Consider the following 26,628-nt stretch of genomic DNA (forward strand, 5'->3'; position numbering starts at 1 on the left):
ATCCCAGTTGCACAAATGCAGATAAATCCCATTTGATCAAATACTGCATGTAAACTATGTGTCTGTGTTTACAAGTAAGTGTGTGTCTGTCTGTCTGTCGTTGTCTTTACATTGTTTGTGGTGCTTTGAATTTATTTTATTACCTTTCTAAAGCTGCTCGTTTCAATTTTTCAAAAGGTAGAGCACAAACCTCCGCCACGGTCCAACCACATTGAAACCCCTATGAAACCACATTTAATTTCACATTTAATTTCACTATCAACATCTGTGAAGTATTCTCTGAGAAATCAGGGAAAATGTTGAAGAATGTTCTTTTCCCCCTGGGTCATGGCCCTACCCTCCACATAATTTAATGGAAATTGGTTTAGTAGTTTTGGCATAATCCTCTTAACAAACCAACGTAGAAGACAACATAACCTATTTGGCGGAGGTAAAGATTTAAATTAAAATTTCAATCGAGGCACATGAAAGATAAAATGCTTACCTGCAAAGTCGCATTTTGAATCAGACGGATTCTGTTTGTTCAGACTTTTCTTTCAATCCAAACGGCTTTGTGCGCAGGCTTCAAAGAGCTGATATGTGTTGTAGAGGTTTTATCAGTGTGTGTCAATATTGTGCACTAAATGTAACAAGTTATGTTCCAACTAAATGTTCTTGACGAGAATCAACAATTTCACGATGACGTAACGGTTGAGTTAACTGCCCCTCTGTGGTGAACATTTTCATAATGTGCATTAAACCCATTGTTCCTGATGTTTTGAGAATGTTTGATCATATGTGACCTCTGTCCAGACGTTGTTCTGTGGAATGCAGTGTCCAAAATAAAGTAATCTCCTCTTTGGAAATTAAATATCAAGGTATTTCATTATGTAACTGTACTCGGAGGTTAGGATTTTTCGAAAATGGGAAGTTAAGTTTTCATGTTTATCAACCATTGTACTGAGCCCACACAGCACCTAACCCCCAGCTTAGGCTGCTGACCTTTTGGTCGGCTTACGTGCTCGGCATACAACACTGGATCGCGTCCAGGGTTGACTAAAAGGGAAGATAGGGCAGGTGGATGGACGCTGTGTTCAGTGTGTAATCAGAACTGAGCAAAAGTGAGATTATGTAATGTCAACTATTCATTCTGCACAGCAGTACACTAATGTGCTAAAACCAAAGTATCACCCCCGCCAAATATACTGTTGGTCCTCCACGTACCTCCCAAACACTTAAGACCTACCGAGGTATTGACTCGACAAGACCTCTGAAGGGGTCCTTTGGGTATCTGGTACGAAGACGTTATGAACTGAAGTCCATTAGGGAGGTAGATGGAGCTGTTATATATTGGAGCCCCCAACACCCTGTCACTGGTTCATTGTTACTGGTCACTTGTTCATGGTTGGCCCTTCTTCAGACCAAGGACAGTTGTTAGCATCCAACAAGTCTCTCCATTTCAGAGATACTCATCGATCACCAATCTGGCCCTTGTCAAGGCTCTCAGGTCTTTCAACACATTGACCGTAAAAACAGTTTTTTTCCCACTTCAACTGTGAGATATGTATTTCAGGGGGTATTCTAATCCAGGGGCTACATCCCTCGGATGTCTAATAAGGTGTGGCCTAATAGAATATATAGAGTAGGTCTTGTGTAAGGAGGATTTCATACTTGCGTCACCAGCTTGTCCTGCTCTCACAGTTGCATCATTAGCTACTGTGAGCCGCTGGATTCAATTCTGCATGGCCACCAACAACATAGCTAGCAAGTTAGCTTCATCCCCAGCATTAACTAAATCCCGGGAGCCCTTGGTATGGGACTACAGCAGTGACACTGTGTGGTAACCTTCAGTTTTCATAAAAACTCATAGGGGGTTTACTTTGTCCAGTCTGGGCTACTACAAGAAACACAACTGCCTCCATAGAGAGGACCCCCACTGATGTAAATATAGTAAAGTATTTCAATATTAAGGGCCCATTCTAGGGTAAAACAAATAAAATGTGTATAATTTAGACGAAACACAATCGTGAAAACATCATTTGGATTATTTTATATTCAATTTCTGTCAATAGATCCCTTTCACCTAAATCTTTCACACTGGACCTTTAAATGCAGCCTCCAAAGGATGCAGATGCCTGAATTGGGAAAAAGCTTGAGAGACACCACCTAATTTGGAAAAGTGCACCTTTACAAACAACAGCAGAAGAAAAAGTCTCTTTTTGATGTATAATATATATATATCAAACTTTACACATGTATGTACATAAGATTCTCATACAGTGCCTTCAAGGGTTAGGGTTAACATTAGAATCATTAATCTATGTGAAGGCAAAAGTTTTTAGTAAATATACAGTGTTGTCATTACATATTAGGACGACTTCACAAATAAGATGCTTCTCAAGCAGTACATCCTGAGAACTACTATGCTTCCACATACTACTCCATGTTTGTAACACCTGGCATTCTCTTACCAGTTCAGGTTTATTTTCCAAAACATATTTAGAACTAGAAAGGACTGTGATACAAAAAAAAGGCGATGATTCCTTAAACATAAAACTATTTAGAGGAGCATATCAATTTATCTTATACTGATAAATGCTAATATTTTCCAAACTAGACACTTTGAGTGATGAGGCTGTTTGTCTCAACTGACCTTCAGCTCCTAATAGGATTAGCTGATACAGGCGGATTGTTAACCCGAGCCTAATTCCTTTCATAAGGAGCTCTCCTGCCTGACTTTCTTATTATCAACCTAATGCTGCCTAGCGAGAGTGAACAGGCCCTAAGTAAAAGTGTGGAGCGTCATGACACTTTTCAATTTGTACAGACATTAAGTTAGGATATATGGGCCTATTCTGCCTTAAAAGTCAATAACTATCTATGACACTTATACATTTATTATAATGTAGCAACTTGAACAAAATATTCTCTTTTAAAAGAAGAGCCATAGAACCAATTGCCTTCAAAGACATGTCTGTTGTACCACTATTAGGGTTTAGCTGGATTAGTTTATGCAGTTTTTCTTTCTTAACTCCAGTTTAAGACTTGGTTTTACTCATGTGGTCTAAACCTCAGTTACTAAGGTCGGAGCTGATTTATTAATTCCAGGAAATGAGACAAAATACTGATGATTTTTACTTACATTTTGTAGTTGTTATGACATATATCTATTAATTTACTCTTTATATATAGACATCTTAATGTCTTTAAAATATTAGTTTGTAATATCAAAACTAATAGACATAAAGATACGTTAACATTTTAACAAATGATGATAAACTTTAAATGTATTCAAATATGTGATTTAATTGTGTATCCACATGAAATCAAATGATTTCAGAGGCTGCAAAGTTGGCTGCTACTCTGCTAGTGAGGCTAATTAGCATTTTCTGAACTAGTTTATCTAGTATTACTTTTTATTGTTCTTTTCAATTTCTTTTGTTATAACAAATACAGTTACTACGATGTAAGAGCATCAATTTATATTTTCTCATTTCAGGAAACAGGAGAAGGTTTTAACTTTAGCAGACTCTTTAGCTAGGTAGGCTTAAAGGGACTCTTACCTTTGTTGCATTTTTACACTTTTTTTGGATAAGGTTAAATTGGTATTAATAAGGTAATGACACTCTAAAATGCAAGACAGACCCACCAGGAGTAAAAACAAACAATTATTTCACTCTCATAATATTTAGTGAAAACTTCAACCAATAAAATTCTTCGGACCGAAGGACCTTATTGGCCGACAGACCTGTCTGTTTGCTGCATGGACATGCAGGTTTTCCGTCTGCTTCTTGTGGCGCATTCGGGCCCGCGTCATCAAGGCAATGTATATAACTTACCGGTGCTTCTGAATCCGAATCCATTGCTTTGGTAAACAAAAACTCACGTGCGTGCGCGGAGGCAGTAGGTTGTAAGTGTAAATAAAGTTTCTTCAAAAAAACACCGCGGATGGGAACGAGGGGGTGGGCCATCGGAGGAAGGCGGGATGATTTGAATGTGCTGTAATTCTCAAATGCAACAAAGGTAAGAGTCCCTTTAAGTTGGAGTGCACTAACCACAGTTTGGTTGATTCTTAAAAAGTTTGTTTGCACTGTTTAAAAACGTGATAAAGAATGTAGTATAAAACTGTAGTTTGATGGTAATCTACGCTAACACAGCATCAATTTTTTGTAAATTTTGCAAATTGTACTGCTTTATGACTTTGTAGGGAAGAATAATACTAGATACACAAAGCACTGACGTTCAAACTCTGGGATTAATTTCTAAAGTTCCTCTACTTATATTTTCTATAATTGAGTACAATGTCTGATTGCTTTCTGGTGCACAGATACAAAAACATAACACTGTCTGGCTGCTAGCACAGAGTAGAAAATGGACGGGTCAAGTGTTCAAGCAATCATATCACATAAGAATGTAAACAGAGAAATAAAACAGTCTTTAAAACACGAGAAGAGCTTTCTCGCAGGCCAACTAATGCTTCTTCTCTTTCAGCTTGTCTTTGATTTTTTGAGGTTCATCATATTGTATCAACCGCAAGATGTCCTTGTTGTCCATCACGCCCTGAATGAATTCTCCCTCTGAGATTTTATCTGTGGAAGGGCAAAAGTAGAAGATAGTGTAGAAGCAAATTTGAAAAGTATTGAAAAAAAAATCTGAGAGGCTTTAATGGGTGTAGGGAGTTAATTGATAATAAATTACCGTTCTCTTTCTTCCCAAAAAATTCCCAGATTTTTTCAGACCTCTTCTCTGGTGTGTTTTCATCCTCAGGGAGATTCTTCTGGTCGTCAGCAGGAATCATGTTGAATATTGACTGCAATTTACAAAAACAGATCATGAATTGAGCATTCAGACACTATTTAAATATCTTTAAATAATTAACGTTTCTACACTTGGGGTCAAAAGTTTTAAAACCAGTGAATAACCTAAAAACAGCCTTCTGACTTCTTCCAGGGATCAAGATGAAGCAGCATCAATCCGGCAGCAATCGAGGTAAATTAAGCTTTGAGAGTTAATGCAAAAACTTCCTTCAGGAGCCCAAACTTTCTTTGTTACTCTACACAGCTAAAAGACTAATGTAAGAACAGTTTGTGTTGTACACTCTGATACATTTATGCAACTATACTGTACCGCAGAAATAGAGCTGTATATAGCTATCTGGATGATGGGGAAAAAGACAAGTAACAAAGGAAGATAGAAGGACGACAGAAAGGGATAGCAAAGAAAACAACAAGTGCAACACATTCCTAGGAATGTCCTCAAAAGTGTAGGGACCAACTTTTTAAACAGTGATTGATTCCCATTGCAGAAGAAAACATCGACAAGAGTTTGTTTAGCTGCTGAAGTCAAAGATAGATCAAATTTAGGATTCATGATTCCAATTTTTCTCTTTGTCATTGTTCACTTATTATCTTTATTATTTGCTTTGTGTCAGTCTATATGAAATAAATATTCTAACTGAAAAAATTAGTGCTCTAAAACTTTTGACCAGTAGTATATGTATTTTGTGTATGAATTTTAGAATGGCTTCAGTTAGAACTTAAACTATTAGAAAATGAATCAGCGACAATTCTAATAATTGATAAATGACCGTTCATCATTCATCAAAAACATTTCAAGTTCTTAGATGTTTTTTCTCTTTTCTGTACATTTAATATGTTTCGCCTGTTTGAATAAACAAACAAATCCAAAAAAAAGTGGAATTGGCAAAGTTGACCTGCAGTTTCAAAAACAAAATATTTCATATATCAAGGTAATAGTTATTGGATTCATTGATCATTTATGGCAATGTGTCAATGAAGAGCCTGGCTGTTATTCTTTGGATTGATCAATAGATAATTTAAAAATAAGGATCTCAGACCACAACAAAAGCAAAGGTAACACAGTATTGAACTAAAAATTATTAATTCTATTGTATAATCTTTGTTTTGAGGGAATAAAGGAGTATATAGAAATAGAAATTTTCCTTAAACCCATTATGCCATGTTGTTTTTAACATTTAACTTATACAATGTGTGAAAAGTTTTAGGTTTGTAGCTGATTTGAAGTCTAATGTTATTAATTTTGCAGGGATAACAACACACTGTCTAAAGTATGCTTCAGGTTATAGGTAGCAAGCTTTAAAGAACACGGTTCTCTGCACCCCCATACTGAGTGAACGAAGAAGGTAGAAGTACCCTAACAATCTCTTGGATTTCATTTTTGCTGATGGTTCCATTCCCATCAACGTCGTACAGTGCAAAGGCCCACTCCAGCTTCTGCATAGTCTTTCCCCCGGAGGTGAGGTGCAGGGCGACAATGTACTCCTTAAAGTCCAAAGTGCCGTCTGAATTGGTGTCGAAACTCCTGAATACGTGCCGAGCATACGCTGTGGGGTCTGCGTCAGGAAAAAAGCTGGCGTAGATGCCTTCAAACTGCTGCTTGCTGATCTTCCCGCCAGGACACTCCTTCAGGAAGGACTGGTACCAAGTGCAGAGCTCGGTCTCTGAGTATTTTGTGTTGGATTTCAGCTCCTCCAGGAGCTTGTTCGACAAAGCACTGCTCTTTGCGTTCCCCATCCTGCGCAGAAAGTGGAAACTAACTTTTTTCTCGATGATGTGCAGGGAGTGAAAACTCTGTGGTGTTCAATTCACTCTGCCTTGTCTTCACCCGGGAAGCCCCTCAAGGTGCAAAATGGGATTATGTTCATCACTACCTAAGTCCAGACAGCTGTCGTAAAGATTAAGGGGATAACTACGTCACAACACTATGGCAACTTTATGAAGACACAGTTACATAGTGTAGGTTTAAGTAGAGGATTAAACACAACAGGTGGATAGATTTCTAAAGGTCAACATCTGTGAGACCCTTTTGCCTTGTCCAGCATTATTGCTTAAAGTACAATCCCTTCTGCATCTCTGGGCTTAATAACTCACTTTAAAATTTAGTAACATCATGCCATACACAAAAAAATGATTGGTAGTAGAAGAAGCATGTAATCAAGCATTTATTTTTGCCTTCATCCTGCTTTTCATCTTACCACCTCTCTGTGATTCGCCTTTTCATAATTATATTTATTTTGACACTTTTTGCTTTTTTTTTTACTTATATTGATATTTTGTGGAATTGGCTGTGAAAAAACACTATTATGTTTCAACAAAATCTACAAAACGTATTTCAGAAGTTTTTTATCAGCAAATCTAAATAAAGTGTATAAATTGTAAAATGTATCATCATAGATGACACAACATAAGGTATCAAACAAACAAATATCATTGACCATAGCATGTCACTCTAACATGAAAACCCTGATAAAGGGGACATGAACAATATCACTATTTTCAAGAACAGAGTTTAACCTGCATCAGCTAATATAATTAAGGTGCCTCTCTGACAGGGGTGATGATATTTTTTGAAATGTTTAAACTATAGGGCTATAAAAGCATAAATGACAATACATTTAATTAAATTAATTTTCTAAGGAAAATGAATTAAAAGGCATTAGTAGTTTACCAAACTTTTGTATATTTCTTACATCAACAAAAAAAAACAACTCAACAACAAAACTGCTTTCCGTTTCCCCATGGATCAGATCCCAATGGACCCAGCCTTGGTCCAGTTCTGTTTATCAAACAGCTATATCATCTATAATACTGAGACATGCAGCCGGACTTTAAATCTCAAAAATTAGTGATTTGAAATGTTATAAATCCAGAAAGAAACAAATTAAAATCAATTATTATAGCAAATGACAATTCAAGTCTTCAAAATCTGGTCTATGGTATGACATCCTCTATCCACAAAAACACTCCCATTCCAACTGTTTTTGTTTGCTCCATTGATTCTTTGTATGATTTAAATGCAGGGAGACAGTGAAGGCAGTGATGGACTCAGACGAGGCCGGCCGGATGCTGGGGGTCATCGTACTGGCCTGCGTGGGGTGGCCCGCTCCTCTACAATGGGAGGAGATTATCCATGTCTCCTGTGTTATAGTCTCTGGCCAGATTACAAGACCATCTGCTGCAGTGGTGCCAAAACCACAGCGAGTGAAGGTAATTAAAGAAGCGATGTGAGACAAAAGCTGTGAAATGGCAGAGTGTTGGAGTTGCTCAGCTGAAAACAATATAACAGATGTGTAGTGTGGTGACATTGATGCATTTAGGATGAAGGTGTTGCAGAGGATCAGTGGGGCGCCAATTGTTTTTGCTCAGGAAATGAGACACGTTTCCTGATTCTACTAAAGCTGCTTTAATCTCAGTGAATGTTTTTATTTCTTATCTTCTACATTGACCCATCAATACAACTGAGTATGTTTTTCCTTGTATGTAACTGGAAACATAGATTTATTATGGTTATTCAGAGGGTTTGTTTTTTCCACACACATTCAAATCACATATTTAAATGTATATTTGCCACAAACACTTATGATTAGATTATAAATACTTAAAATTTAAAATATTATAGATAGATACACCATGTTTCATATTTTATCATATAAATGAATAAAACATAACCAGAAGTTAAAGGGACTCTCACCTTTGTTGCATTTTTACACTTTTTTTGGATAAGGTTAAATTGGTATTAATAAGGTAATGACACTCTAAAATGCAAGACAGACCCACCAGGAGTAAAAACAAACAATTATTTCACTCTCATAATATTTAGTGAAAACTTCAACCAATAAAATTCTTCGGACTGAAGGACCTTATTGGCCGACAGACCTGTCTGTTTGCTGCATGGACATGCAGGTTTTTTCCCGTCTGCTTCTTGTGGCGCATTCAGGCCCGCGTCATCAAGGCGCAAATAACCATTGAACTGAAAAATATATATGTGAATGTAAATGTATATAACTTAACGGTGCTTCTGAATCCGAATCCATTGCTTTGGTAAACAAAAACTCACGTGCGTGCGCGGAGGCAGTTGGTTGTAAGTCTGCTTGTAAATAAAGTTTCTTCAAAAAAATAAAAACACCGGGATGGTTGTAAGTCTGCTTGTGTAAATAAAGTTTCTTAAATAAAACACCGCGGATGGGAACGAGGGGGTGGGGCATTGGAGGAAGGCGGGATGATTTGAATGTGCTGTAATTCTCAAATGCAACAAAGGTGAGAGTCCCTTTAATAGATGAAATGTGAAGAGGTTGTAAAGAAAAAAAAAGTGAGAGGAACAAAGTTTTGCTCCAACAATATATTTTCTTTGACTTTTGAAAATCTTAATTCATGAAGTGACAGCACTTAAATAAACGTGTCCTACGCTGGGCAGGCTGTTGTTGACACTTGACTGATTAGATGATGTTATCACAAACAAACCAATTAGCTGTCAGGAATATGGACAACTTCCTGCCTGTGTGTTCTGTCCCTGTTCGATATCTGCGCCTGACTGTTCTGCTGCAGGCGTGGCTTCCTGTAAACTCAACCTGAGGTGTGTGTGTGTCATTAAATCAACAGCAAGGAGGCTCTGTCGTACTTAAAGATCAGTTCACGCAAGACGCTGCAAGATCATCATTCACCTGTGGGGTAGAAACACAACGGCCAACCTCTCTGTCTTTCGTTCTTGCTTGAAACTAACTGTTGTTGATTTTTTTGATTTTTTTTCTTGCCAACCGCTCTTTCTCACTTTACTGCTGGATCACCTGTCTGCCTCTCTACTAAAGATCATTGCGTCTTTTGTATTAAACATTTTGGCTACTTATCAGTTTTAAGAAAACGCATATCATGTATTCACTCATGTATAATGGTTTTGTGTGTGCTGGTGTGAAAAGATGACTTTTTCACTGCACAACAGCAATTACAGGGTCACCAATGTTTGTAATTGATTGTCCATGTTGCATTTCACCCTGGTAGCTAAGGCTAAAGCTGGTAGTTTTATTCTGGAAGAGGGTCGTGTGATGTGAGCCTGACGAATCAGCGAAGGCTAAGTTGTGACCAAAAAGACCAGAGTCATCGAGCTGTTCTTTGGTCTGTTTCATTATTTCCATACATCTGTGTTTCTGCCTGTTTAGACTAAACTGAGTTTTCAAACTAAAACGGGGCCAGCAGCGTTTCCAAACTTCTTCGCGTCTCTAAAACTCTGAAGTAGTGTGGACGCCAGACATATCTGTAGCGGAGGTGGTGTGTTTACTCGTGTGGAAGTAGCCTTAAAGTACAGCCACATTTACAAACCCTTCAGAAATGTTTGCTTTCATTATAAAATGTGTCAATGATACTTTTACTTTTTCCTCTTTGTGGCCAAATTTGGTTGTTATTTGTAACAATAAAGAAATTTATTGATGGTTAAATTATAACTATACAATAACACCTTACACTGAAATGAAATAGGCACTATGTCTTTTTCCATGAGTGTTAAAAATGATTGGGAACTTTTTTTTTTAAGTTAGATATTTGCCAACTAAATCGAGGAGTGTCTGTAACCTGATACATTTACCTTTGCAATATCAGATAAGAAACCTCCTCCTTCAGTCTGTAGATATCATCATATATTTCAGCACATAACATTGGGGTTTTGTCTTAAAATGCACAAAATGTCAGGCATTGCTGTCTCAAGAGAAATGGCAGTGACTCAAATCTGACATTTGCCAGTCGTTCTGATATTTTACTCAGATGAGTTTCCCTCCCCCAGCAGGTATCTCTTACATGAAAAAATTAAAGTCTGGGAAATATTCACTGTACAAAAGGCTTAGAACTTAATCAAAAGTAATGCTCGACCTATTTGGCCTGTGTTTACATTTTTATTACATGGAAGCTAATGTCCAGAATAATCTCTTTGTGTTTTGGGGGAATTACTCTGGCTGATGTACTGCTGTCATGTCTAAAAAAATAATTAATATATTCATATTTCTACCTTTGTAGTTTCATATGAGCAAATTGAACTTGGAAAAATAAGAAAAAAGAAAATATATTTTCGGTCTTAATCGGATACCTGTTTGGAGTCCTCTATTACTACAATTTATTCATTGTTCACTTTTTATAATCAACTCAAGCTATACACGCATGAGTGTATCAGTTCTGTTTATTATATAACACACAATCAAATCCCAGCATGACTCATTTTGAAGATTTGTCATTGTCTTGTTGGGTCATGATTTATCCTGGCCCGCAGCTGTAAACTTCAGGACCATGCGTTTGCGTTTGTCACATACAAAACAAATTGTGTATAAAATTTAACATGGTCATTGTTTTGGTTCTGCAGTGGAGGACTTGGATCAGAATTGCCCCTGAGCTGTATCTCTTCAAGATTTGTTTGCTGCAGCGTGGCTCGTCTGACCTTTTTATGTCGATTTTTGGATTTGGTTCCAAAAACAAGAAGAGGTTGCTGTGATTTGTCAAAGAATCAAGTTTTAGCCTCAAGTTATGAGTAAATGTTGGGATCTCATTTCATTATTCCGTAGCTGCTCTCTGAAGCTTTGGAGCTATGTGACAACATTTTGTCTCAAACTAAAGTGTGTTCATATTTTGATCTGCAGCTGGCGCTAGAAGTAAATCGACCAAAGTTGTAACAGATCAAATTTACACCAGATGTTGTCAATCTGTAAAAGGTATAAAAAACACAGCTTTTTTCATCCATAAATTATTCCCTGGGAAATCAGTGATAATGTTAAAGAGCATCCAATCTGGCAATGTTAAAGAAGGTGAGGTTCTTGAATCTGCCCCTTTTGTTAGATTCCATGTAAAAATTGAATTCATTTTTTCTCTGCCTGTGTCTCATCAGTTTTGGTAGATTTTATATAATCCCTACGACAACAAATAATCCAACCAATAAATAGACAGGGGCGCAAACAAACCTTTTTGGTGGAGGTAAAAATGTCAACCTCACGGGGGCACTCATCTTCTGGAGACCTTTATTTGCCTGAACACATTTTTTGAATAAATCCAACCGTTAGTCGAGAAAAATCTACCAACCAACCGACAAACCTTCAAACCAGTGATCAACCTGCAGTGGTTCTTTCAAACTTTAAGGGGCTCTGAACTGTTGAAATGAGGCGAGTCATTTAGTTAGTATAAAATCAGAGGCCTACAGGCGTACAACTATCCAGACTGAAATATCTCAACATCTGTCAACTCACTTTTTCTCAATGCATGGTCCCAAGAGGTTGAATCTAATGGACTTTGACCCCATCTTTTCTGAAGCCTTACCATTGGATTGAAATGTATGATCTTGAGTGAATAAATCTCAATAAATGTTAAATTGTCATAAAATTTGCTGCACACATTCATGTCCCCCAGAGGATACAGTGATCTAATGTTAGTGGTTCCTTACATTTTTCTCTAAAAGCAGTTGAAATTAATCATTTGTCAAAGTTAATTATTAAATAGCTTAATTCCCCTCAGCCGCAGGTTGGTATATAAATGGTGAATCTCGCATACTGTCACATTTATTGGGAGAGGCGGTGGACTAGTGGCAGAAACTTGGACTATGGGCAGAAAAGGTCTCTGGTTCGACTCCACGGAGAAACAACAAAAAGACGAACCTGGATTGATCTGTCCAAAAAAAATCCATTCTCCCTACCCTGTCAAGGCACCATCATCTGTTCCCCGGGCGCCGTACATGGCTGCCCACTGCTCTGTGTGTCCTGCACCAGATGGGTTAAAGGCAGAGGTTAAATTTCCCTCCTTGCATGAGTGTGCATGTGTTTGGGACAAATAAATGTATCTTAATCTTATCATGTGGTCCGAGTACCAAGGTTGGGATGCACCATCTTTTGAAATTACCATATAGTTTCCTTTTGAAATCTATAAACCAAAGGTGAAATATTTGCCTCTGTGAGTCTGAGTTTTAATTGAGTGATGGAAAAGAATAATGTGTGAGCGTGAGGGCAGCAGATGTTTTCCCCAAACATCTGTCATCTCCTTCACTCTCCTCTGTCAGCAATTCGTCTTCATTTGTGCAATAAACATGTTATTAAGATGTGAAGACTTTCTCCCCACATGTACACACACATTACGGATGGATTTTCATGTGCGACTGTGCACATTATGTCATAGGTCTTACGGGCTGCGGCTGCAATAACACAGAGAAACGCTCAGACATGTAATGTAGCAGAATCTGGGAAAATGAAAAAACCCAAAGAACTTTGCCCTGGATTATAATAAGCACATTGTAATCTTTTTTTCATTAATATGCATCAAAGGGCGTCTGGAATATAATTTGCCATTTGTAATGGATAATGTGGCAGGCAAAGATTTGTAAAGGGGGAGGAGCGACATTCTTGGACGAGCAGCAGAGGGTGAAGAGAGATGGAGTTCAAATGAAGCAGCGAAATACAAAGAGTCAGTGGACTGCCATGGGTTTCTATTGTTTCTGCGGAAGGGGAGAGAATGAATCCTTTAATCGAGGTGCCACCACGTCATTAGAGCCAGCGGACGGATGTACACAAGTCTCGCCCAAGGAGGCCCAAAGGCAACAAGATTATGAAGATTTGATATATCTGCTGGGAGGCAAAACACGGTGGCTACATATCGAAAGACAGGATTAGTTGGCCTTTCATTTCATCTCCTTTCGGCCTGGCCTCGACCATGAGGCTAGAGCACGGGCGGCGGGCTTCTCTGGCGCTCACCCTCAACTTCGTGGCGTTTGCTTTTGCCTTATCAGCTGTGACCACCAGCTACTGGTGCGAGGGGACCAGGAAGGTGGCCAAACCCTTCTGCACAGGGCCGCCGATGAAATCGAAGCAGTGGTTCTGTATCCGCTTCAACAGCACCAACATCAACGACACTCGGCTGGTGCAGTACATCTTCGAGACGGGGGAAGAGAAGTTCCTGCTGAGGAAATTCCATGCAGGCATATTTTTCTCCTGCGAGCAGACCGCCGACATGAATGGTAAGGCACCTGTTTGAGGCTTATGCCCTTCGGCATCAGCGAGGTGTTGAAAGACAGGAAGTGATGATGGAGGAAGCACCTCTTGTTTAATGCAGGTTAAATATGTCACTCACTGGCTTCTGTCTGCTGACTGAACCACATCAAGTCAGTTTTGTGTAAAATATATTTTCAGGGCATTTAAGTCTCATTAATTGATATTCAAAACTGCCAAAGTTAAAATCAAACAAAAAGTCAATGTAATTTTGAGTGACACACATTGAATGTCTTGTTTGTTTATCTCAGGAAGTGTTTTTATAATCTGAATCCTTAAAGAACAAATGGAAAATGCATCCTCACTACAGAGAAGTTTTTATTAGATTTCGTTTTTTACATTGCTAGCACAGCAGTTCTGGATTAAAACCATTTCTCCGAGCATTGCATGCAAGCTGCCCCCTTGGGTTTCATAAGCTCTGGTAATAAGACTGAGAAAAATAATTTCGTATTTAGGATTTACACACAGTTTAAAGGAAAATTCCACCATCAGGAGCAGTTTATTGAAGTCAGGTCAGGTCAAGTAAACTTTAACTGCTTTAACTAGATCGTAGTCAGACAACATTAGCTCTAGAAAAATAATAACATACGTTGAGCTGATAAAAATCATTATATTTTGAAAAAAAAATCATTGTTGAGGTATTTTTAAAGAAATATCTTCCATTTTATTGAAATACTGACAACTCAAAATTTATTTTATTTTGTTGTTTTTGTTAAAATATTATTAATTATTTCCTCTAAATATCGTTAAATTTAAGTTTATACATTTCCAGCTTTACTATTAATCTAAAACATTTGTCCGTCTGGTACTATTTCAACTTTGATTAAGTAATAAAACAACTCTCCCTTGAAAAAGCTGCTCAAAGGTATCTGATTATAACAGGTTTATTCCCAGATGATGCTGCACATTTTCAAATTCACATGTCCTCCCTATCTTATTGCTTTTGAATCGCATATATATCAAAAATGGAGTGAGGTTTTATTAGATATTATTCAGTAAATGTTTTTTTCTATAACAATAATGTATTCATATTTTCTCTTTGGATCACAGGGTTTGACTGTCGGGACTTCGCAGAGATCGCACCAGAACATGAAAGAGGTCCGTAAAAACTGTTGCACTGTGAGCAAACACCAGTTTACTTACACAAACATAATGTCACTTATTACTGTGTTATTTTCGCATACTATTTAATTGGTGATAGGAAGTTATTACATTATACATTTACAAACACATTTACTCCAGTACTGTAAGGAACATAAGTACAATAATGAGATATTTTTACTTAAGTTATTTTGGTCTGCTACTTCATATATCTACGCCACCGAATTTCATAGGGAAATATTTGATATTTTAATCCAAGTTAATTTATTAGATTCCGATTTAGTGTAGGCTATTTACACATAGCATTTTGTGAATGTAGTATATTCTCTACGTGAGTTTAACACAATCTTAGTTCTTCCTGCACTGCTCCAATCGGCAAAGTGCATGAAAGTGCAAAATTTAGGTACTTGTTACTAAAATATTATTTATTGTGACATTTTCATTAGTAGCTGTTGTAAGGCAGGCTCCGCCTCCTACTTCTTTGTGGCCTCAGTGCAAAACTATGTCACCAGTATCCCTGTTTACGGAAACAGTTTCACCAGACACAGTCCTTCAGACCTGGTATGATTAGTTGAGTTAATTGGCAACTTAAAGGGGGAAAAAAACGGTGTCAGTATGATTTGATTTGATAAAACATTGCAGTATATACAATTACACTATAAAACATATATAACTACATAAGTAAATAAAAAAAAACGGGGACACCCTCCGCCTCTCCTCTTCAAATTCAAACTACTCACCACTACGCTGATGCATGGTGGGTGAAGTGTTTGAGTCCATAAAACACATTTGTAGTCTCAGGGGTAAACAGCATTGCAGCCAAAGTGACGTTTTCTTCAGACTTAACAAAACAACAGAAAAAAACACAAGATGCCTCGATACTGCTCGTGTGCTGTCATCCAAGTGTCCTCAAGCCCCACGATTCTTTTGACTCGAAACAATGTCTTTTACACATGTTTTAAGCCTAATAGTCCACTTAAGAAAGAAGCGATGCTAGCGGACATAGTGATGTGAACGCTTACCCAACGCGAAGATATCAGAGGACATTTAGGCTAGAAATATGTTGTAAATTACACCGTTTCAAGTGCTTTATGAATGTCGGGGGTTCCATACATCTGGATTTCACCAAACGAGCAGAATGGAGGCATGTTATGTTTTTTCTGGTGTTTTTCACGTCTGAAGAAGGCCTACTTATTACAAGTTGTACTAGATTTTGCTGCAACATTCTCTACCCTTGAGTCTCAAACTCTTGACCCATCCCTCCATCGGCATAGTGTTGAGTAGATAATGAGTGAATTTACATTTTTGGTAAACCATCCCTTTATAGAATCAAGTTTGTAAAACGCACAACCCTTTGATATAAAGTAAACCTTTGGGGGTCTTGGGTCCCTGGGGGTGTTTGGCTCCTTTGGCCCATTGGTGAACCAGCTTTAGCTGCTTCCCTGATTTTATAAATCCATCAAGACAGATGGTCATATTCAGAGCTCCAAACCTTAACAGGAGCAGACCTGTCCGTACCCTCATGCATGTCTGCCTTCAGACAAGCGGGATTATTCATCAGCGGCCTGGTGCTACGAGGATAACACGAGTGATTTTTGTCTCCCCCTCCCTCCCTCTGCTGTCTGTGTTCACAGGGGTCTTGTGGTTGTGTATTGTGGCTGAGACTCTGTACCTCACCCTGCTCTTCACAGGGGGCGCTCTGTTGACACTGGAGCAGTGCCCCTGCTTCAGCATCATGAACAAACTGAAGCTCAGTGCCTTTGCCGCTTTGTGCACCGCCCTGTCAGGTAAAGTCCTGGTGCTTTCTGTTTGTCACAATGTCGTCAAATCATGTGGACAGCAGGGGTGCTGTGCGATGCTTGAGTTGGTGTTTCCAAATGTTTCTGAATGTTAGCAGCTGATGTCGACCTCGTCCTGCTGTGATAAACCGGCGACACAGAAATCTTGTGGCGAGTGTGATTAGAGTTACAGTTACACAAATATCGCTCTGAGCCAGTGGGTGTGGCCACAGACCTGTAGTATCTCCACTCGCATTAAACAGGATCAAGAAAGAAATGAAAAATATGTATTAGTTGTAATAGTCTTTATAAAATCTAGATATTACTTATATCTGCTGATATTTTCATCTCATTAAACTAAATATTGTCTATGCAATATCAATTTTGAATTTTAACTAAATGTCCAGTTGTAAGTTAACATAGTTCACTGTCGGAATCTGCTGCAGCGGCTATTAAAGTTGCCACTGAATATATTTAGATTTTATGTGGTTTGTATTTAACTATGGATGTACTTTTTTTTTGGTGAATATAGATGTGTATCATTACCAATCAAATCAACTAGTTGAACATGCTGGGGTCTCTCTGACATGACCCATACAGCAGCACAGATAAACTGTTGATATTATAAATAAATATGGTTATGTTTATGAAAAGATCATTGTTAATCTAAGTCTTTGTATGGGCATTTACAAAAAAGAAACTAAAACAAAAAAACTACTTCTTGCTCAAGATTCCATGTTGTGGTTTGTAGAGGAAATAAGTCTCATTTAAGTTGGTTTGGTGAACTTGTTCGCTAACTGTTCATTATTTACACCCCTTGTAACATGAGAGTATTTTTTCTCCTGTATCTCCTTTTTTGGTCTCCACCCCCTCCTGAGCATAATGTCTATAGCAAATACCCAAAGTACTTCAAATCAGTTAATATTCTCTCATTCGTTCACAAACACATTCATACAGCCATTCAATGTCTTGGCCAAGGACACTTCGATACCTAGGAAATGAACCGCTGACCTTCCACTTAGGGAACAACTGGCTCTACTTCCTGAGCCACAGCTGCCCACGGAAAATCTAATTTCTCTGTTGTTTCACTGCGCACAGTGTTTATATACCTACAATCTAGTTGCACAATCACACATCAGAATGACCCAACAAGCAGCTGATGATCAGTTTAATTGGTTAAATATATATCAAAGCTGTATATAAAAATCAAGAATAATTATAGTATCTACATTTTGTAATAACGTGTTGTTATTTTTCCTGCTTCAGCTGTGGTTATAATACTGTGAGGCATAATCTTTGATAGATGATTTCCCTCCCAAAGAGAAATTTTGCTATAATTTCATCATTACCACTAACTCTCTTAGAGAATCTAAGAATATCTGCAGTGAACAATAGATGTGTTTTATGTGAAGATAACTTGGCTGTAAAAGGGTAAAGGAGCCGGGCAGCAGGTCAGGGCGACTGGAGGAGGTGAAGCTCAGTTGGATCAGTGGAAGCAGAGCGGTTAACTGCACTGCGTCCACTCACCGCCGTAGAGGATTTGCTGGTTTGTGGACTAATCGGATTGGAGTGGGGGCAGCGGTTTTGGGTCGTGCCAAGACCTGCCCATAGAAGTCCCCTCTCACTCCCTCCAGCCCCCCTCTATTCCCCCATCCCTTGACTACCACCCCCCACCCTGTTGTTACGAGTTAATCCCAAGAAAACCAGCTGTAGAGGAGCAGACTGCTACATGAGAGAGAGCCAGGATGCAGAGGAATGATAACAAAGAGACAGAGCTGAGATCTCTTCATCCAGAGGCTGTGTGGATACCACACATCACAGCTTCTGTTTAGGGCCTGTGGATAAATGTAGGAGCCTGTCAGTAAATATGCATATAAAGCTATAAATGAATATTTGCTCCTAAAAGATGTTAGTTTCTGTTTATATATATGTTTTGTAAAAAAACTACAATAGTGAATTTCCTTCATTTCATTTTTGATTAGTAACACGGTGCACTTAACAGTCTAAGGTCTACACTGTAAAAAAACATAATTGATTGTGGGGAAATCATACATTGTAAATATAGATGGACTAAGCTTCTATATTGCCTCCCACCATCTACAAATGAACATTTGGAGCCTGCACATATACGTGTTTAACCAATCACAAGTCATTCTCAGCTGTCAATCATGTCGTTTCAACCAATTTTTACAGCATCAGATAACCAGTTAAAACCAAACTTACCAGAAACATAAACACTTGAACATACATGAGTGAGAGAAGAACTAACTTAAATAACATCAAACTTCAAACATGCCAAATCTTTGGGAATAATGTTTTTCATAATATGCTATGTCATTTAAGTTTGGTCCATGTCCCTTCCACTTACAAGGAAGAGGCATGGTTTAAGACCTATGCTGCAGCCAGCCACCAGGGGGCAATTGACACCCCGTGGCTTCACTCTTGGGGAGCCTTCATGTCGTCCATCTTTATTTGTAGACTGGGTGAAGTTTAATCAAAAGACCAAACAAAAACACACTATCACCTGAATCTGTGGCTCCTCACAGCTGAGCGGTGGTTCAGGTTCTTTCAGCGCATTGTTTTGGATACAACTTGCAACTGTACTGTTTGAGTTCAGTCACATCTATTTTAAAATCTGTTTCCAGATGCTGCAGGCAGCTGTTTTCAGGGAAAAAGCTGTGCTCTACCTGCTAATACCACCAACCAGCTAAAAGACACTTTAACAGAGGCTTAACAGAGTGAAGCATTTCTCAGCTTAAGAGCCTGATTATTTTCCTTTGATCCATTCGTTTCACATTTGTGTATGTTACTGTGCCCTAAGGTGTATTATATGATGATGTGCTCACAACCCATTGCCGGTTAAAGTAAACATTTCTTTCTTACACATCTCTCATTCTGCTTATTTGCAGGAAAACCCTGCACTTCATTTTGCTTTCATAAAAAAGAAAAGTATTGCCGCTCAGTCTCTGATTTGTCTGTTGCACTTTCCACTATGTTAAAAATCAAGAGGACCAAAAATGCTGTAGTAAAAATGTGTTTAATCTTTTTTTCCTTCCACATAATGGCAGAGACACCTTTTGCCATTAGGAATTGTATTTTAAATATTCTGGATTGTTTTACAATGCTGTTGGTAACATATGTTACAATAAGGATGTAACATGCAATATTTTTCTTGCTTGATTCAAGTAATCATAATCAGCATGTGCCATTGGCTGTGCTGGATGGGATGTTACTGCACGCAGGATTATTGGCATGGTTGTTGTTATTCTCTGCAAAATAATTTCAGAAACGTATGAATTCAAGTACACTTAAGTGAAAATTTAAAATTTTCCAATTTTAAGTAAAATCACAAAGTCATTCTTGGTATGTGTTTTATGTTTTAAATGAGACTGTAGTAAAGATCCAGTGTGTACGATTTAGGTGAAAGGGATCTATTGGCAGAAATTTAATACAAAATAATCTTAGACTAAATTGCACAAATTGATGTTGATTTATTTACCCTAGAATTAGTTCTTTACATTATATCTGGCCGCCATGTTTTTTTCACTACATTGTACTGTACACACTGAACCTATAAGTACTAAGTAAAATAGGTTTTAGATTTTCAGTTACATTTTCCTGCAGAATAGTCACTGATCCGCTCTCTTTCTCAGGCCTTTGTGGGATGGTGGCCCACATGATGTTTACCACTATATTCCAGTTGGCTGTCGCTATGGGGCCAGAGGACTGGAGGCCCAAGACCTGGGACTACAGCTGGTCTTATGTGTAAGCACTTTTTTACATCTACCTAAAATGTTTAACTCTAGAGCTTTTGGTTCCATCTGATGATTGTGATGCTGTAGTTTAATTTGATTGGTCCAATATTTGGGAGGCGGGCCCTAAATAGTTGATAATTACACTAGCAGACAGGTAGACAGATCAGGGGTGATGTTGTTTAAGCACTCTATGTTTCTGTGTATGTTAATTTGTGTACTGCATGAGTGCTGAGGTTATAGCTGTACCTGTTACTTTAAGTTTTCACTGTCTGGTTATTTACCACATGTGGAGCCATTAAAGAGAGACCACTAACCAAAATACAGGAGAGACTAGGGGAGAGTCCAAAACCACCTACGTATTCACTAATTCCTCCTGAAGTAATAGACTTTCTATAGTTTTGTCCAAAGACTGTAAAGAAAGATGGCTGATGCATCTCCAGCTCCTTCCACTGCCCAAAAATTAAGCTAAAATATCTCTGATACGGATGCCGCCATCTTGCACTTCTACTGTCATTTGGACCCAAAGTTAGCAGAAAAATATTTGCATCAGAGTAACTTCAATCTAATTATTTTCTCAAACCTCTTCGCAGCTTAGCGTGGGGCTCTTTCGGCACCTGCATGGGCTCTGCAGTGACGGCACTGAACAGGTACACGAAGACCATCGTAGAGTTTAAATACAAGCGGCGGAACATCGAGAAGAGCATGATGATCAAGAAGAAGATGATGGAGCTCGACCTCCCCGAGCAGATGTGGGACATGTATCTGACTGCTGTGCCCGCTGACACTGAGGTACCGCTACAACTGCCAATCAACGGCCTGAAGCCCCCGACAGGAACAACGTATGTGATGGAAGTGGACAGTGTACACGGAGAAGCATATTGCTGAGAATTGATTGACTCAGTCCCTGTGCCTCATTGGAAAAGGGCTGACTTTCTGGACAAAGAATCTCTAATGGGTTTTTTTTTCGCCAGTCGCCACACAACAAATGTGTTACTGGGAAACCAAAGACTGAATCTTTTTCTGTCAGAAGCCTTGTGTCTGTGCTCTGGGTAGATTTTGTCAGTATTTGTGCACGTTTTCCGAAACCCTCCAACTATGAGATGGACCAGTACAATCTGAAATCATGGGGGAAAGTGTCGCCAATAGTTTAAGCGAGATACCATAATCTCAGTGGAAATGTTACTGTGCTACACTATCATGGGTGGATTACAGGGTCAGGGGGGCTCCAAGCATCAGGGGGCCTCTGGGCCCCCTGATGCTTGGGGGGTTAATATAGAAATCTGATTGAAAAGTCAATCAACCATGAACAACAACAGAGAGATTAAAAAAACGACAAAAACATTTAACATGCAAGGTTTGTATGTATTATGGGTGGGGGGGCGGGGGCATTTTACATGTTTGGGTGCAAGGCCCCTCCCATTAACAGTAATCTGTAAAGAGATTACATTTGTCAATAGACTTTTTTTATGTATCTTTAGAGCAACACCGTTAATCACAACTGTTTTTTTTAGGAACAGACCCGTTTAATCATGCACCTCATATGCAGATATGATGATAAATCAGTATTATACAGTGTTTGCCCCATTGCCTCACTGTAAGAAGGTTCCCGGTTCAAAACCCAGCCTGGCCTAGGTCTTTCTGTGTGGAGTTTGCCTGATCTCCCCGTGATGGTTTGGGTTTTCTCCGGCTTCCTCCCACATTTCAAAGACACGTAGACTGGGGATAATTGGAGACTCTAAACTGGTCGAAGGTGTGTATATGAGTGTTAATGGTTGTTTGTCTTATTCTGCAAATATGAGTCAAAAAGTTTTACATTTCTGATGGTGCTCACTGGGAATGATCTGTGAGGATGGATGTTACTTCTCTAATGCACAGTTTAATTTCCTAATTTTTATCCACGTTTAAAATGTTGTCGGACGAAATTTACTTCTCAGTCATATTTACATCACAAGTTTGCTCTTTATGTGTCTTCGCAGCTGCTGTGTTTGATGGTCACAGCTCCACTGACTCATCCTGTGTTTTTATGATGGATTCTTCTTGGTGTAATGGATAAAAAATCAAACACTGAAAGCACTGGGCCCAAAGAGGACTGAAGGGAAATGTCTTTAATGGAGACCGAAATTTGTAGGAATCAAAATTCTGCACAAATGATGGACATGTTTGAATTTCTAGCTCAACACAGAAATGTATTTCTGTAGTGTCCAAGTATGACTGTCGCTGAAGTTGTCGTGACGATGCATAATAAAATGTGAGAGAAACACACAAATCCAATTAAAACCTGAAACTCAAGCTCAGTCACGTCCGAGCCTCATGTCACATCCTTGGACTCGCTCCCCTGCAGATGACCTGACGCTGCTGCGCTTCGGTCCAACACGGTCGTGCCGTAACTTCTGCTGCTGTGGCGGCACAAGTAATCTCATTTGGTGGCGAGGAGCCAAGATATACTGTTCTCGCCCAGCATGTGCGGATTTCATCTGAGATTCGAGGCTCATGGTGAAATCGTAGCTAGGAGAGAAAATAACAGTTTCTTATGACATTTTTGCAGCTCGTTCCTTGCAGTTGTGATATAATCTGCATCGAATCAGCAACTGCTGGCACGAGTTTCGCAGAATTCCTATTAACCATTTAGTGGCCTGTTAAATCGTTAAAAAGGTTCGCAATTGGTGAACATTTAGGTTAACAACTAAACCGCCTGCATAGCTATCTCATAGTTCCTATAGTCAGTAGCCTACGTGTGTTTTTAACCACACTAGCAGCGCAGCTCTTTTGGTCAATATGTTGGTCGGTTAGTGCAATGCTTTGGTTGAGATTAAATATAATAAATACTACAGGGTGCATTGTTGTGACATTCAGTAAATATAATCACAATGCATTGAAAACAACTTCCATGATCCCGACTCACCCACTTGAGACAGTATGGAGTTAACATTTTCTGGTTTTGTGTAAAGCGTCTTTTTATAAAATGTGACATATTCATGTTTCCCTCAGGATGTCATTGTTCCTCTGGCTGAAGAGGGCGCTGTTGCTCAGCTGCTTCAGTTGACCGACAGTAAGATTAACATGGGCTTGTTTGGTTTCTCTTTCTCCATCCAGGGTATAAAGAATTATTTGGGGCCTTTATTTGCGCATCAGCCAGTCGTCCCCGTCTCATTCATAGCTAAGGGAGGATGCTGCCGTCACACCGCTAACTGGTACCACGAAGACTTCAAATCACACATGCATCCCTGCTTTGCCTCCCAGTCAAGTATTGGATTGAATATAAGATGTTGTCAAAATCATCATTTTATTTTCAATGGTTAACAAGTTGATAATCAGGTTCATGTTCACTTCTAAACACTTTCTATTACTATAAAAATAACCCAACATCATAAATATCTACTCATTATACCTGATACTTCAATGTTTTTTCCCCACAATTAAGAATCAACAAAAATTGCAAATAATACATTAAGGATGCATGATTGAAAAGAGAAATCAATTTGATAGTTTCAGATTATCAAAAACACATCAAAATAAAATTATTATAAAGCGGCAACTTTCATCTGAACTTCACTCATATCAAATGTATGGTTCTTCAAAAATAATGTCAATTATTCTGTGCCTCAGTTTGATGGGTGTGAACAGGGATCTTGATCGTATGAAATTTCATACAATCCCAGAGAAAAACAAATACTCATACAATTAAAATGCCTCCATTTGGCCTCTGTAGTGTTGTAAAAGGAGGTTATATAGTTGATTTGAGGTAGCAGTGGGGGTCACATCAGCAGCAGTCAGGGGACGACCAGGTCTTTAATCTGCTGCACCGGGTGCTCCTCAATGTATTTCTTTATGTACCAGCAGGAGACACGAGCCTTGAGGTTTTCTTCAACCAGAAAGTCCATGGCAGCCTGTAAATAAAACGTTAAATACTTTAATTAAAAAAGCATTTAATCTCCAGTATTAACCCCTACATTGTTTGTACTGGTCTGGACCTTCTGACATTTCAGTTTATTCTGCACCAAAATATCCGCCCGGACCAACACACTCAGTCCGGATCAAACTGAGCAATACTTTTTTGATTCATTCTGACTTTCAGAACAATTGCAGGAAGTTGAGACAGCATTCGACAATTGATGAAAGAAAATAAGTGGAAGTAGTCTTCACCTCCAACTTTATTATCTTTTAACAACAAGGACATTCATTCACATGCTGGATCTCTGAGCCTGAAGCTGGTGACGCTGGTAGTAAAACCATAAGGAACTAAATTAAACAGTTGTAGTTGAAAATACACCAGATGAGTGTCCATCTACAAACCAATCAATATCAAGTACAGGTAAATGAAACCCATGTAGGTAATGATGACAGGAGGTATATGTACACAACATTCTTTAGTGCGCTCCCTAAATCACAATGTGAATCCAAAAATAACCAGATCAAATGTCAACAATGTAACAAAAAAACACACAGAGCTTGGTTCAGACTTTCACGTGTGTCCTCACATTTTTACCTGTGACAGCAGAGCAGCGACACCTTGGCCCCTGAACGTCTCTGGTACAAAGGTCGAAATTAGATCCACCTCCTTCTCTCCGGTGAATCTGTAGCTCAGAACTGCACATTCATGGGCCTCTGTGGATTAAAGACACAAAGGTGTATGATACTGGGGGGTTGTACAGATCTGCAGCAGCTGAATGAACTGACCAGCAGTAGAAACTAAGTACGCTCAAGTATACTACTCAAATACAGTTGGGACCTACTTAGACTTTACCCAAGAAAAGTGCAAGTACTTATTCCCAAAATATTTGTTAGTGAAGAGATATTTACTCTCTACTACACAAATATTTTTATTTGAATAACTGAGGTCCAAAGTGGTAACATTTTATATACAAAAACATGTAACATTCTTAATAATAGTAATATTAAGAAGAATGGTCATCATCATCATCATCATTGTTATGATGACTCACATTATTGTGTAGTTATTATATAATAATAATACAATAATTACTATGATTATATACGTTGTATATATTTTCTTTATAAAATGTCACCATTTTGGACCTCAGTCATTTGAAAAATAAATACTTCTTCACTAGTAGACAATAACAATGATTATTATGATTATGATTATTCTTTCTTTTAATCATATCCTCTCCACTAAAATATAACTGGTTTCTCTGGGGAGAGATTAAGCCCCCAGCAGAAATATCTTTATTCAGAACACCACCAGTTTCTACCATTCCTGTGATACTGTGGACAGTTAGGCAGAAATGTACTGAAATGTGGCTAGAAATGTGTAAGTGTCGTTGATAATACTGACACCGAACACGTAAGCGACTAAAATCAAATCGTTAAAAACACGTGTCATTGGCATCAGCTGCTCCAACGGTTTGCCGCGATCAAAGAAACTTTAAATCCTCAGATTTTTAAAGGAAGTTTTGCTGAATTAGCTGCACCCCTGCTCGGAAGTTAATAATGTGGATCAAGTCCAAACAAACAAACCAGGGATGTGAGTAATTTCTACAGATGAATGATCAATGAAGAAGAAACGTGCTCCACGGGGCCGCGGGTGGACGCCGGCCTCTCGTACAAGATCTCCCGCCACAGGGAGCGCCAGCCCCGGGTGGAAGCGACCTTACCGGCCCCGTTGCCCGGAGAGACGGAGAAGCGCTGCCTCGCTCGGTCATGTTCCACCGTCGCCCTGCAGCTGGAGCCCGAAGCGACGAACCGGACCGGAGCCGAGCGGAGCCGGAGCCGCAGCGCGGAGAGTCTGGACAACATGTTAAAGGTCGAAGGCACAGGAACAGGAGCCCACTGCTGACAGCATGTTGTTGTAGAAGCACAGAGGCGACACCAGAGGGCGCTACATGCTCACATGAGGAATATTAAGAATCAAGAATACAAATACTGTACTTTGTTACAAGTATGTCCCGAATTAAAATACTTGATCAGCCAAAACATTTAACAAGTCCATTCGACCGATACATTATAATGAATGAAATATAAATCTAGGTTTGTAATTGGTGTCAATTAAATTACATTATGGCTCCAGGAAAAATCTCAGAAAACGTACACATTTTATTTAAAATTTATTAATTTAAATTAAAGTATCTAATCAATGGAAACAATGAGAGTTAAATATTGACTTGCAGATGAATTCCCTTTAAATATATCCCTTTAAATATATATATATAATATATAATATCTAGTGGCAGAAACT

At 38.7% G+C, this 26,628-nt stretch overlaps 3 protein-coding genes across 3 annotated transcripts; 1 reads left to right on the forward strand and 2 right to left on the reverse strand.

Annotated features, from left to right (window-relative positions):
- Positions 1–4,449: 4,449 nt before the first annotated feature.
- On the reverse strand, positions 4,450–6,533 carry rcvrna (recoverin a). Its single transcript, XM_061090431.1, has 3 exons — positions 6,153–6,533; positions 4,678–4,789; positions 4,450–4,568 (listed from the first exon to the last, which is right to left on the reverse strand). The coding sequence occupies exons 1-3, from the start codon at positions 6,531–6,533 to the stop codon at positions 4,450–4,452; spliced, it is 612 nt and encodes a 203-aa protein (XP_060946414.1).
- Positions 6,534–13,463: 6,930 nt separating this feature from the next.
- LOC133022906 (germ cell-specific gene 1-like protein) lies at positions 13,464–21,317 on the forward strand. The gene is made up of 5 exons (XM_061089811.1): positions 13,464–13,767; positions 14,849–14,896; positions 16,534–16,686; positions 20,331–20,442; positions 21,023–21,317. The coding sequence occupies exons 1-5, from the start codon at positions 13,464–13,466 to the stop codon at positions 21,315–21,317; spliced, it is 912 nt and encodes a 303-aa protein (XP_060945794.1).
- A 2,379-nt stretch (positions 21,318–23,696) lies between these two features.
- Positions 23,697–26,240, reverse strand: LOC133023110 (protein NATD1-like). Its single transcript, XM_061090057.1, has 3 exons — positions 26,048–26,240; positions 24,919–25,037; positions 23,697–24,319 (listed from the first exon to the last, which is right to left on the reverse strand). The coding sequence occupies exons 1-3, from the start codon at positions 26,187–26,189 to the stop codon at positions 24,203–24,205; spliced, it is 378 nt and encodes a 125-aa protein (XP_060946040.1). The 5' UTR covers positions 26,190–26,240; the 3' UTR covers positions 23,697–24,202.
- Between the last annotated feature and the right edge of the window lie 388 nt (positions 26,241–26,628).

The sequence above is a fragment of the Limanda limanda genome, chromosome 17 (assembly GCF_963576545.1).
Source record: "Limanda limanda chromosome 17, fLimLim1.1, whole genome shotgun sequence".
Lineage (NCBI taxonomy): Eukaryota > Metazoa > Chordata > Actinopteri > Pleuronectiformes > Pleuronectidae > Limanda > Limanda limanda.